Source organism: Microtus oregoni, unplaced genomic scaffold, assembly GCF_018167655.1.
Source record: "Microtus oregoni isolate MIOR12 unplaced genomic scaffold, Mior012 000015F_ref0000493, whole genome shotgun sequence".
Taxonomy (NCBI): domain Eukaryota; kingdom Metazoa; phylum Chordata; class Mammalia; order Rodentia; family Cricetidae; genus Microtus; species Microtus oregoni.
Genome location: NW_024543074.1, coordinates 39,510,740 through 39,524,001, shown reverse-complemented (window position 1 = coordinate 39,524,001; position 13,262 = coordinate 39,510,740). Strand labels below are relative to the sequence as shown.

Genomic DNA, 13,262 nt, shown 5'->3' with positions numbered 1-13,262 from the left:
CATGTATATAAGGTATTTCATTTTCTGTTGCTGAAGACACACACACACACACACACGCACATGCACACACACACAGACACACAGTCTTTCTTACCTCATTCTTTACCATTTTTTCCAGCATGAGTCTTTTTCAAGAACAAATACTAATATATGAAAGGAGCTATGGATGGCAAAATCATCTCAAATATTTGAAAACTCTTTCCCATTTTCTTATTATTGTTTCAAGAGCAATTTTTCTGTGTTTTTATTTACTGTTTGGAATTTCAGGCTTTCATCATTTTCTTTCAACTCCCCCAACCCTCTTCTGTTCTTTCTCTACCTTCCTAGCAACTCACCTTCATATTCTTCCTATTGAAAAGAAAATTCAAACCCAAACAAACCACACATAAAAGGCAGAGTCCAACCTCTGTTGGCCTACAACTCTAAGCACTGGGCAGCTCTATAGCAGCGGGGCACTACACTATGACGTCATAACGCACATGGTCTGTATGACTTAGTGTGTGTATTTCAGGATGGAATTCTCTCATAGCTGTATTACTCTTTTTTTAATCTCTTCCATACAATCTTATGCCTAATTTTCTGTGTTACCATCTTGCCAACCCTTTACTGTCCCTTTACATTGCTTTTTATTTCTGAATTTTTACAAGTTTTTAACATCATGTTGGGAAATTTGTAATCTTGAAGTTGAGGGTCCATTGCTTACAAAAGCATCTGCTGCCATAGAATCTGTCTGTGTTAGTTCCAAGAAGTATTGTCTAGTGAAAGTAACATATGTGCTCTTCTATTACAACCATATTAAAATAGAGACTTCCTATCACTAGGTGTGTATTAATAATATGAAGTGGTTTAGGCTACTGCAAATGCAAAAAAAATGCCAGATAAAATTCTGCTACTGTCCAGTTTGATCCCATGCTTGTTCAGTCCCAGTCCACCTGGATTTGGTGAGCTCCCATTAGCTCAGGCACACTGTATCAGTGAGTGGACCAACCCTTAGTGGTCCTGACTTTCTTGCTCATATTCTCCCTCCTTCGCTCTTCAACTGGACCTTGGGAGCTCAGTCCAGTGCTCCGATGAGGGTCTCTGTCTCTATCTCCATCCATTGCCAGAAGGTTCTATGGTGATATTCAAGATAGTCATCAGTCTGACTACGGGACAAGGCCAATTCAGGCACCTTCTCCTCCACTGCCCAGGGTCCTAGCTGGGTCATCCCCGTGGACTCCTGGGAACCCCAACAGAGCCAAGCCTCTTGCCCAAAATGACTCCTTCAATTAAGATATCTCCTTCCCTGCTCCCATATCTGTCCTTCCTCCATCTCAGCCATCCCACTCCCCCATGCTCTACCCAACCCTCCCCTTCTTCCCTCTCTCTCCCCCTCTCCCCTTTCCTGCACCCCACCCCCACCCTCATGTTCCCAACTTTTGGGGCAGACTGAAAAGCCAATAATATTGGTGCTGGGATTTGTCTCTACTGCATACACTGGCTTTTTGGGATCCTATTCTACTTGGATGCATACTTTCCTAAGCCTGGACGTAGCGGGGAGGAGCTTGAACTTCCCACAGGGCAGGTTACCTTGCTCTCTCTTAGGAATGGAGAGGGGAGGGGAGAGGGCTTGGGGGGGATGGGTGGGAAGTAGGAGGAGGGGAGGAAGTGGAAATTTTGATTGGTATTATTTATAATGTAATAAAAAATTAAAAAATCAGCCTTATTTCAAAAAGAAAATTTAGGTCTTATCAGGTTCTCTCCATCACACAGAACCTTAACATAATGAGTGTTTATTATTGCTCCTTCGTCAACAAAATTTGATCTGAAGAGCACAAAGGTTCTGATTCCAGTGATCTGTTTAAAGATTTTAAGCTTAAAGCCATTATTGCTGAATTCTTTAACAAGCAGAAAATGGTGAAGTAGATTGAAAGGGATAATATTTTAAGTACTTTAAGAAAGTAAGATGCTCACCTTACTAGACCTGGAAGGAGGTGGGAGGTCCTTGAATTTCCCACAGGGCAGGGAACCCTGACTGCTCTTCGGGCTGATGAGGGAGGGGGACTTGATTGGGGGAGGGGGAGGGAAATGGGAGGGGGCAGAAATCTTTAATAAATAAATAAATAAAAAGTAAGTAAGATCAGAGAAGTAAAGTATCTTCTGACATTTGTGCATTTATCCAGAGAGTTCAGCACATATCCATAACAATCAAAAGTCTAATAAACGTATAATTACTACCAGAAAAAAATCAGCTATTGTGATAATTCTAACTCAGCCAGTCAGCCGTATAATGTTTGTAAAGATATTTTCCACTCTTCAATTTCAAAACTGTAAAATGCTTTAGTCTCATCGTAATCACTGAATCCTCTTTGTGTCTCAGTAATGATCTCTCTGTTGTCAGTCAAGGTCAAACAAATGCCAAGAAATGTAGAACTATTTCAGACGTTTCACCAGGTATTTAGAACCAGCGTTTACCAGGGCTTGAGTCCCTGTGCAGATATGGAGAAGCGAGGCTCTGTGTCAGCCCACAGCAAATATTACACGGTTCCTCAAAGAAGAAAAAAGTACCAAATCAAATTCAATCAGTTAATTTTTATTTTACTTTTTAAAATTTTACGTGCATGGCTGCTTGCCTTGTATGTATGTCTGTGAAACATTTGTATACCTGGAACCCATGGAGGCCAAAATAGAGTATTGGATTCCCCTGAAACAAAAGTCGCAGACAGTTGTGACCTGTCATGTGTGTTCTGGGACTTCAACCTGTGTCCTCTGAAAGAACAGCCAGTCCTCTCATCTGCTGAGCCATCTTTCCAGCTCCAGCTAAGTGATTTCTTAAGCCATTGTACTTTTTTCTCCACATTAATCTTACATGAATAAGTTAATTCTAATTCATAAGGATTGCAAACTTCTATGCAGATACGGCAGAAACCTTAATCCCTACATATAATTAAAACTGAAAGGTGGAATACAGCATCAAAAAATTATACTATATTTGATCAATTCTGACATAGTAAATTAGTCCCAAAAGTGAGAGAATGTTTTCATTGCCTAAAACCTAAGTTTAGCCCATCAAAATAAAGAATCTTATGAGAAGAGTAAAAAATTTTAAAACAAAGTAAATAAGCAAAATAATTTGTAGTGCACATGTTTATCCTGCAATCCTGAAAAATCTCTCCTCCCACTTCCCCTTTGTATTAATTTTGTGTTTTTATCCTTGTATTTGTATTCAAGACTATGAGAGAAAAGAATCTGCAGACTTCAATCGTGGGAAATGAACAGGAGTAGGGAAGGTGATCCCCTGATTTGATAATTCATTCTGCTTTTTTCAACATATGAAATCTTAATATACAGGATGGAAGAGAGATTGCCCTAGAGCTATTCCAGGAAAATCTGTCTCATGTTAACTGTCATGTGCTTTCTCCCCAAGGGCAATCCTCATCAGACCATGTCCCTTCCAGATTGTGTCTGCTCTGATGGTTCAATCTGAGCCATGGAATCGGGAAATCACAGCTGGGCAACAGACTTCATCTTGGTGGGTCTTTTCCAGTATGGCCCGATGGACGCTCTCCTCTTCACAGTCATCGCCATCCTCTTTGTAGTAGCTCTGCTAGGCAACATCACACTGGTCCTCCTCATCAGGCTGGACCGGAGACTCCACACCCCCATGTACTTCCTCCTCAGCCAGCTCTCCATCATCGACATGATGTACATCTCCACCACCGTGCCCAAGATGGCAGCTAACTTCTTGTCAGACACCAACACCATTTCCTTTCTGGGCTGCGAGATCCAAACCACTGTGTTTCTGACCTTGGGTGGCTCTGAAGCCCTCCTGCTGGGCTTCATGTCCTATGACAGGTACATAGCCATCTGCCGGCCCCTGCACTACCCTGTGCTCATGAGCAGGAAGATCTGCTGCTCCATGGTCTCCTGTGCCTGGAGCAGCAGTTCCTTCAATGCTTTGGTTCACGTGCTGTATGCATTTCAACTTCCATTCTGTGGATCTCGAATTGTTAACCACTTTTTTTGTGAGCTTCCATCTCTCCTGCCATTGGTGTGTGAAGACACATCCCAATATGAGCAGACAATTGTCTTGAGTGGCCTTGTCATTCTGCTGCTCCCCTTCCTGGCCATTCTAGCTTCCTATGCTCGTGTGTTGGTTGTTGTGTTCCAGATGCGCTCAGGGAAAGGGCAGAGTAGAGCCCTGTCCACCTGCTCCTCCCACCTGACTGTGGCCAGCATGTTCTATGTTACCTCTCTCTCCACTTATGGCCAGCCACATTCCCTGCATTCTCCTTCAAGGGACAAGGTGCTGGCTGTGTTTTACTCAATTGTCACTCCTGTTCTTAACCCTTTTATTTATAGTCTGCGTAATAAGGAAGTCATGGGGGCCCTGAGGAGACAGTTGGGATGATGGATATTGGGACAGAAACACGGCTTTGTGTCATCTTGTGGACTGATCTAAAAGCTGGTCTTGAACATTAACTGGGAAGCCGGCAGGATTGATGTTCCAGTGGACACTCATCAAATTGTCTAACTAAACCAACAAGAGCAGGAAACTTTGTCCTCTCAGTGTCACATCGAGTTGATGGTTTGAATCTGAATGTTGGCTCTGAGGGAGATCAAGGGCTTTGTCCATGTTCCCGGGATCTCTGGCTGCCTGGCATCCTGGGTTTCTCTTCACAAAACTTTATCAGCTTTTGCCCTGATGCAAGGCACTGTGTCTTCTCAGACTGTGTGAGTCAGTATAGTTGCCTTCTATTCACGTGCCCACTTCTTATACTAGGAGCTCTTCCTGCAGTTTATGAGGACAGCTGTATGTGTGCAGATAATTTACAAAAATATGAAATATTTTATGGCTTTCCCTTACAGGTACAGCTATTACATAAGACTGTGTGTCTCTTCTTATACTATGCCATATTTACGGACAATTCTGAAAGATATAGAGGCAGAGATAGCTTACTGTTTCTTTTGATGCTTGTGTGACTACCACCAGGTGGATTACTTTTACTGTATCTCCTCAGCTGTTTAAAGATGTCTTGGGGATTCTCTTTTATTAATATCTTTCTCCAGAATTCACTAATGGCTTTGTAACAAGCATCATAACGGATCTGTCTGGCAGCACAGACTCTGTCTCTTTCCACAAACCCCTTTATGCTGATTTCCCATCATCATGCCAGCTTGTGAGCAGGTCATTAGGACAAACATCCTCAGGATGCTTCTGCTTTAGAAATCCATAGACAATTTCTGTGTTTTGTCCATAGTTAATATACAATAAATTTTGAGAACATCAATATTATTTCAAGGAAATTCCTGAATATCTTTTTAGGAATTAGATTTTTTTTGCCCGGCAGTGGTGTCACACACCTTTAATCCCAGCACCCAGGAAGGCAGAGGTAGGTGAATTTTTGTGATTTCAAGGCCTGCCTGGGCTATACAGTGAGTTTCAGGGCTACACAGAGAAGGCCTGTCTCAAAAGAAAACAAAAAGATTTTTTTTTTATACAGGGTTTCTCTATGTAGTGTTGGCTATCCCAGAGCTTTTTTTGTGGACCAGAATGGTCTCAAATTCCCAGAAACTCTGCTGCCTCTACCTCACAGGTGCTGGAATTAAAGGTGTGAGCTAACATGCACAGCTCTCTCTCTCTCTCTCTCTCTCTCTCTCTCTCTCTCTTACTTTTTCTTTCCTTTTTTGTTATAATCACTGGATTTTGTTTTTGTTTTAAGTTAAACATGCTAATGAGCTACCTTGTGGATGCTGGGAATTGAACCCAGGTCCTCTGGGACTGGAGAGATGGCTCAGAGGTTAAGAGCATGGCCTACTCTTCCAAAGGTCCTGATTTCAAATCCCAGCAACCACAGGGTGGCTCACAGCCATCTGTAATGAGATCTGGTGTCCTCTGGAGGAAGAGACCTGGTCAGTCGTCCTCATCAACTTAGACCATGAAAAGTCAATATGCAAAAGTTCAACAGAACTGCTCTATACGGGCTGCCCATGCATGCTTCAGTATTGTCTGGGCATACATTTAATTCAATTTTTCCTCTGGATGAGCAGTCTATGCCCTTACCTGCTGATTCATCTCTCCAGTCCCCAAATTCTTAAAATATTCAAGTCATTGTTATGGAATCCAAGAAATAATAAATGGAAAAGTCTATTCACCTAAGTACTGTTATAAATAACACAACAAGTAATTTTCAGTGTTAAAGTATATAGGTTGCAAGGTTACAGAGGTGGCACAACTATTTTTTTAAATATGTACAGTTTATTGTATGTTCACAATGAGGCAATAAAGCTGCTTAAATTGTCACCACCTCTAGGATTATTGAATGTACCTTGCTGTGTGCCACAAGCATTGTCCTCGTCCCTCTCTTCACCAGGACTCTGCTATACAACTTCTCATCCCAGTGGGAAGATGGCTGTTTTCATCCTTGACTGAATTCACAAGGCTCCCCAGAAGGCTTGAGCTGAGAGCAGACGTGATGCCACTGTGGGGCTAGAGGGTTGGCTGGCTGGTGCATCTCTGCTAACACTTCGAGAACATGCCTTTCCCAGCCTCCTGGAGAACAAGAGATGCTAGGAATACAGCCAAGTAAAGGGTTCACCTATGCTAAGTTCAGTCACTGTAGCCAGGGTCAGTCATTGCAGTCAGGGTCAGCCAGAAGCCACAGAAGGCTCAGGGCAAGTGTGTACAGCCAAGATCAGCAGAGCTGCCCAGCTAACTTACAGCTGACCCCAGAGAAACAAGCAATAAATAACTTTTTGTAGGAACATATTTATATTAAAAGAAATATTCCTAAAATGGCTTACTGAAATATGTTATTTTTGCTCAGCAATGATTGAGAATTTTACAAAGTATTTGATTATTGTTTAATTCCTTTCTACTGGCTCTTTTTTATTGATTTTATTGAGCTATACATCTTTCTCTGCTCCCTTCCTCTCCCCTCTCCTTCAACCTTTTCCCATGGTCCCCATGCTCTCAATTTACTCGGGAGATCTTGTCTTTTCTACTTCCAATGTAGATTAGATCCATGTATGTCTCTCTTAGAGTCCTCATTGCTATCTAGGTTTTCTGGGATTGTGGTTTGTAGGCTAGTTTTCTTTGGCTTATGTTTAAAAACCACTTATGAGTGAGTACATATGATGATTGTCTTTCTGGGTCTGGGGTACCTCACTCAATATGATGTTTACTAGCTCCATCCATTTGGCTGCAGATTGCGAGATGTCATTGTTTTTTCTGCTGTGTAGTACTCTATTGTGTAAATGTACAACATTTTTCTTATCCATTCAGTCGAGGGGACATTAGGTTGTTTCCAGGTTCTAGCTATACAAACAATGCTGCTATGAACATAGTGGAGCACATGACCTTGTGGTATTATTGAGCATCCTTTTGATATATACCTAAAAGTGGTGTTTCTGGGGGTGGCACAGCTATTAATAGCACTGGCTGCTATTCTAGAAGGCCTCAGTTCAGTTTCCAGAACCCATGTGAGGTAGCTCACAACTGTCTCTAACTTCAATTTCACGGTGTTCAAGGCCTCTAGTCTTCAGGACACCAGCACTTATGTTCACATATCCACATCCACACCCACACTTATACATAATTAAAATAATAATAATATATAGGATATAAAATATTTAGAGGTTCATTATTGCTTCTTTGTTACTGATGTCAATATCTAGAGTGATAGTTTTTATGACACTTAGACCTGTTCTTGGCTCTAATAAAAACTGAATTGCCTCCATGAATGTCTCATTTTGGTTATTTTGTTTTCTTGTGGTTTAATGTATTCCATAGACTCTCTCATAATTGAAAGACTGACGTTGCTAAGTATCCTCAGAACTCTAGCCTCCTGCATCCCCCATCGTTGCAATTTGAGGGTGATCTGTCCCTGCAGATTCCCGCACTGAAACACTCAGTCCCCAGATGGTTATGGTGTTCGGGAAGACTTGGAACCTTTACTATAGGGAACCTCAATGAAGTGGGTCACTGAGGCTGGGCCACGAAGTTGTGTTACCCTTTGCCCTACTTCCTGTTCTGTGCTCTGCTTCCTGAGTACAGATGCAATGTGGCCAGCCAGCCTCCTGGCTGTACACATACCTTCCTCGCCTGCTGCTATGTCTTCCCCATCTTGATGGCTGGATTCTTGCAGAACTGCAAACTGAACACCTTTCTCCCTCAAGTTGCTGTCATCAAGGTGACTTAGCACAGCATCAGGAAAAGAAACTGAGATGGAATTGGTGCCAAGTGACAGAGTCCTTGCTGGGAGAACCCTGACAAGGGATCCTAAGACTCTGGCTTGAAGGCAAGTTAGTTCTTTGGAGTAAAATGGCATTAGCCTGGAGGAGGAACTTAGTGTGCCATTCTGGTGGAAGCTTGGGACAAGACTGCTGATAGACACATGGGCAGTAGACAGTTAGCTTAGGAGATTCCAGAGACAACAATGACTCTACCAGGAACTGAGCCCCAGCTGTTTGTGTGATCTTTTCATCAAGAATCTGGTTTAAGCCCATGTCCTAAGAACTTGAAAGAAGTTGAATTTTAAAATCTATTCTTTCTTCATACTATACATCTCAACCATCGTTTCTCCTCCCTTCACTCCTCCCATTTGCCCCCCCCCCCCCACTTCTCATCTGGCCCAGATTCACTCCTCCTCTGCATGCCTTCAGAAAAGAGCAGGCCTTCAAGGCGTATCAACCAATCATGGCAAAACAAGATACAATAACACTAGGCAAAAACCCTCTTATCAAGTGTGGGCAAGGCAATGAAGAAGGAGGAAAAGGGTCTCAAGAGCAGGCAAAAGAGTCAGAGACACCCCCACTTCTACTTTTAGGAGTCCCACAAAACACCACGCTAACAACCATAACATATATACAGAGGACTTAGTGCAAACCCATGCAAGCTCCGTGATTTTGGCATCAGTCTCTGTGAGCACCTAGGTCATGTTCTTCTGCTGCCTCTGAGCCCTGGCTCCTACAATTTTTTCTCTTCTTCTTCTGCTGGGTTTCCTTAGCTCCAAGAGGAGGGACCAAGTGGAGATCTCTAATTTGGGTTCTCGCTCCACCTATTATGTGGTTCTGCAGTCTCTGACTCTGCTCCTGTCAGCTGCTGGAGGAAACCACTCTGATGATAATTAGCCTATGAGTATAGAAGAATATAATTAAGAATCATTTTATTGATTTTTTTCTATCCTAAGTCTCTGAGCTAAGCAGCTTCCAGTTCCTGGCCATCCTAATAGTTTGGGGCCTGGGCTCATTCTCATGGCTTGGGTCTCAAATTAAACCAGTAATTGGCTGCCATCCCAACAAGTTCTGTGCTTTCATTGCTCCAATGCATCTTGCAGGCAGGACAGGCTGTGGCTGGATTTGTGTCCCAGTCCCACCATTGGAAGTTACCTGGTTACAAAAGATGATCAGTTCAGGTTCAGTATCCTCCATTACTCAGAGTCCTCGCTAAGGATCACCCTCATAGAATCCTGGGTTTTCTACTGCACTAGGTTCCCACATTGTCCTTCTAATGCCCTCCAGTTCCTGTGTCTCTCCCGCCATCCCTTCTCCCCTAATCTGATCCTTCCTGTTTCCATTCCCACAGACTTCAGGTTCCACCACTAAATTGATTCTATTTTACCTCCCAGGAAGATCCACGCATTCCCCTTAGAGCCCTCCTTGCTACTCAGCCTTCCTGGGTCTGTGGATTGTAGCATGATTATCATCTTTTACCTAACAGGTAATATCCACTTATAAGTGGGTACATAGCATGTTTGTATTTCTTGGTCTGAGTTATAGTGAGGTTAAATTTAAGGAAAGATGACTAATTGGTTTAACAGAGGAAAGATGTGAGAGCAAGCTTAAAGTTTAGGCAGTGTACACAAAGGGAAGCTGCTGTAATTTTTAAAGAGGTTAATGACATTAAAGAACAGCTTGTTGCTTGAAAAAATATCTTTAGTGTAAAGCCCTACCTATCAAAGTTTCTGAGTTGTAAAGAAGAAAATTTACAGGAAAAGAGAGCCTGAACTGAGTTCTTGCTCCTTGAGAGTGGTTGCCTAGGAGATGTTTCTCTGGAATCAGAACTGATGCAGCTGTGGTCTAGTGGGAGATGCTGCAGGCAGTCTCCATGCCAAGCTGGAAGCAGAACTTTGCAGAGTTCTCCACATGGAACTAGATTTGAAGGCATGAAAAATGAAAAATGGGGAGGGTGTATGGAAAGCAGCTGAGGTCAAGCAAATGCGTGGCATAGTCAAAGTTCCTGCATGAAGATGTGAGGGTGAAACCTGGGTTGTAATGGAGACGCCAGGACATTGGAGGTGCCAGAACTGTGTGACATCTGCCAAGGATACCTGTGGACATGTTGAGGAGCAGTCCCAAGAATGAGGCCATGTGTGCTACAAGCAGCCAGTCTGAAGCAGTGGGGACTACCTATGCCTTTGGAACTGAGAAGATTCCAAGTCTTAGATGCCAGGCATGGAACTGCAGGGTTACGTGTTTGCTCTGCTTGGTTTTGATAATGATGTGGTCTTGTCTTTCCTAACAATGCATTTATCCTTCTCCTTTGGACGGGAAATGTGTGTTACATACCATTATATATTGAAGGTATTTATTTGGATTTTTATTACTTTTATTTTATAGAGAGCTGCAATTAAGAAATTTGTTGTGGGATGTCCTTTTGTATATGTGTTGCTTTTTTGGATAATGAATAAATCTGCTTTCGCCTATGACAGGGCAGACTATAGCCAGACTGGAAGAGATAAAGAGAGTGTAGCAGAGTCAAAGAGATGCCATGGAGCAGTAGATGCTGAAGGAGAAAGATGCCAGAAAATTTAGCGGTAAGCCAACCTTTACCTTTGGGGTGATACACAGATGGATAGAAATGGGTTAATTTTAGATGTAAGAGCTAGTTAGGAATTTAGATTGGCCTAAGTCTTTGGCCAAACAGTGTTGTAATTAATAGAGTTTCTGTGTGATTATTTGGGTCTGGGCATCCAGGAAACCAACAAGCAGTCTCTACCTACAGAAATTCCTTTGAGCTGGGCTGTGGTAGCACATGCCTTTAAACTTGGGAGGCACAGGCAGGCAGATCTTTGTGAGCTTGCAGCCAGTTTGGTCCACAAGAGCTAGTTACAGGACAGGCTCCAAAGCTATAGTGAAACCTGTCTCGAAATACCAAAAAAAAAAGAAAGAAAGAAAGAAAGAAAGAAAGAAGAGAAGAGAAGAGAAAAGAAAAGAAATTGGTTGAGTCTCAGAAGAGCATCTGGACTTTGGACTTTTTGAAGGTTTGGGAACTGTTAAAAATGATGGGGACATTTGAAACTGAACAAAATATACTTTGTATCAAGAGATGGCCTATGAGAACCAGGCAATGTATGTGGAGGTTTGAATGAGGAATGTCCCCGAAAGACTCAATGTTTGAACACCTGGTCCCCAGCTGCTGGTTCTATTGCAAAAGGTGGAATCTTCATGAGGAAGATCCTGACTGGAAAGAAGTGGGTCACTGGTAATGGACTTTGGGCTTTTGTAACTTAGCCCTTTTTCCTGTTCTCTGCTTTGCTTCCGGAGTAGAGCCTTCTGTCAGGACCACCACGGCTTCTCTTCCTGCTGCCATGTCTTTCCCCCTTTATGGTCTATATCCTTCTAGTTCTGTGAGCTAAAATATAACCTTCCTCACTTAAGCTGCCTTTTGGGGGGTGTTTTGTCACAGCAACAGGAGAAGAAATGAACATACATGTGATTCTGAATTTGGGGTCTTACTATATTTATGTTATCACCAAATGTACTGAGATTGGGAATTTCAGAAAATTTCCTTTCAGGTATTTTCAACAACGAAACAAGTTACTAACATTGTCCACCGTTCCTTTGGAAACAGTTTATTTTTCTCCAATTTTTTTTTATTTTTGTGGCGCTGCTTATTGTCTTAATAACTTATTGTTTTGGCAGGGGTCTAATTTATTTACTTGTTTGTTTATTGTCTATTTGGGTGAATGTGAGCACAATGGGGGGGTCTGTGCACACACACAGAGGAGAGAGGAAGGGGTTGTGTCTCCTCTTTCATCAGGGTCCACTCATTTCTCTGAGGCAGAGGCTCTCCCCTGAACCTGGGGTGCAGGTTTGCTCAGTTAGCCTGGAGACCAGAAAGCTCCTTTCATCCTCCTGTCTCTGCCTTGCTAGAAATTGAGGCAACAGGAAGATGTGAGCGGGAGGCCTGGTTTGTGGTATCTGGGTGCTGCGATGCCAACTTTGATCCTTATGCTTCCCTTTAACTCTACTTTACTGCCTTTCCAGTCTCATGGTTCTGTTTCTTAATGTTTTCTTCTGTAGCTTTATCAACCCTCTTCTGCAATCCCCAGGGTTTCCACATGGTGGGTTGTGGGAATCCTCCAGATCATGTATGAAATTTTCTTTTTTCCTTTTTTTTTTGATTTTATTTATTCTCTGTGTCTTTACATCATCTATCTTGATCCCAATTATTTTTCCATCCCTTCACATCTACCCTCTAGCCCTGCCCACTCTCCAAATAATACAAAATTTAAGAGGAAAAAGAGAAGAGGAAAAAAGATAAACAAATAAACAAATAAATGCTAAGTGAAAAGTTTTTAATATCTCATCATGAAAGCTGCAGTGTTGTAACAGCGTAAATGAATGCAGACAGATTATAAAAGTAGATACAGCTTTAATGGGGAAATAGACTTACAGAACCACCGTTCCCGCGGAGACCAGGAAAACAGAAGGGGCGCGCGGGCTCCCACTCGCCAGATTTATAAGTAAACATTCACCCGAGGTGAACATGCCCCCTAAGGGGCTGGGCTTATTCCTACATCTCCCCCTTTTGTCTAAATAAGACAGAACTAAACCAAATACAACTATATACTATAATAACAAATAATAAATATAACAAACAATATTGAGAACAAAAGTTTTGCTAAACATTCTATCTCAAGGAGTCTAAATAATGTAGAGAGTAACTACAATTATATAATCTTCAACTCCGTCAAAGATCTGAGAAGAGAATAAATATTACTTAACAAACGAGAGATATCCAAAATGTGCAACAAATGACAGAGACAACTGACTACCTGGGCAATCACCCAAAGTCTCATTTGCAATGTTGAGTCAACCAACTTTGGCTAAGGCCTAACATAAGTGACATACCATTATTAAAGGCAAGGAACTTTCAGAGAACTATCTTACCCTGTCTTGGCAGGATAAGACAATCCTGTTTCATCCACTTAGGGATATTCTGTATCTTTGTCAGAAGTTAAGGTATGGGCTTTTCTTAACACAAAGACCAGTTCTGC

The 13,262-nt window shown here is 42.2% G+C and overlaps 1 protein-coding gene across 1 annotated transcript; it reads left to right on the top strand.

Moving 5' to 3' along the window:
• Positions 1-3,469: 3,469 nt before the first annotated feature.
• Positions 3,470-4,390, top strand: LOC121456965 (olfactory receptor 2AK2-like). The gene has a single exon (XM_041665545.1). It carries the CDS (start codon positions 3,470-3,472, stop codon positions 4,388-4,390), a length of 921 nt encoding a protein of 306 aa, XP_041521479.1.
• Positions 4,391-13,262: the final 8,872 nt, after the last annotated feature.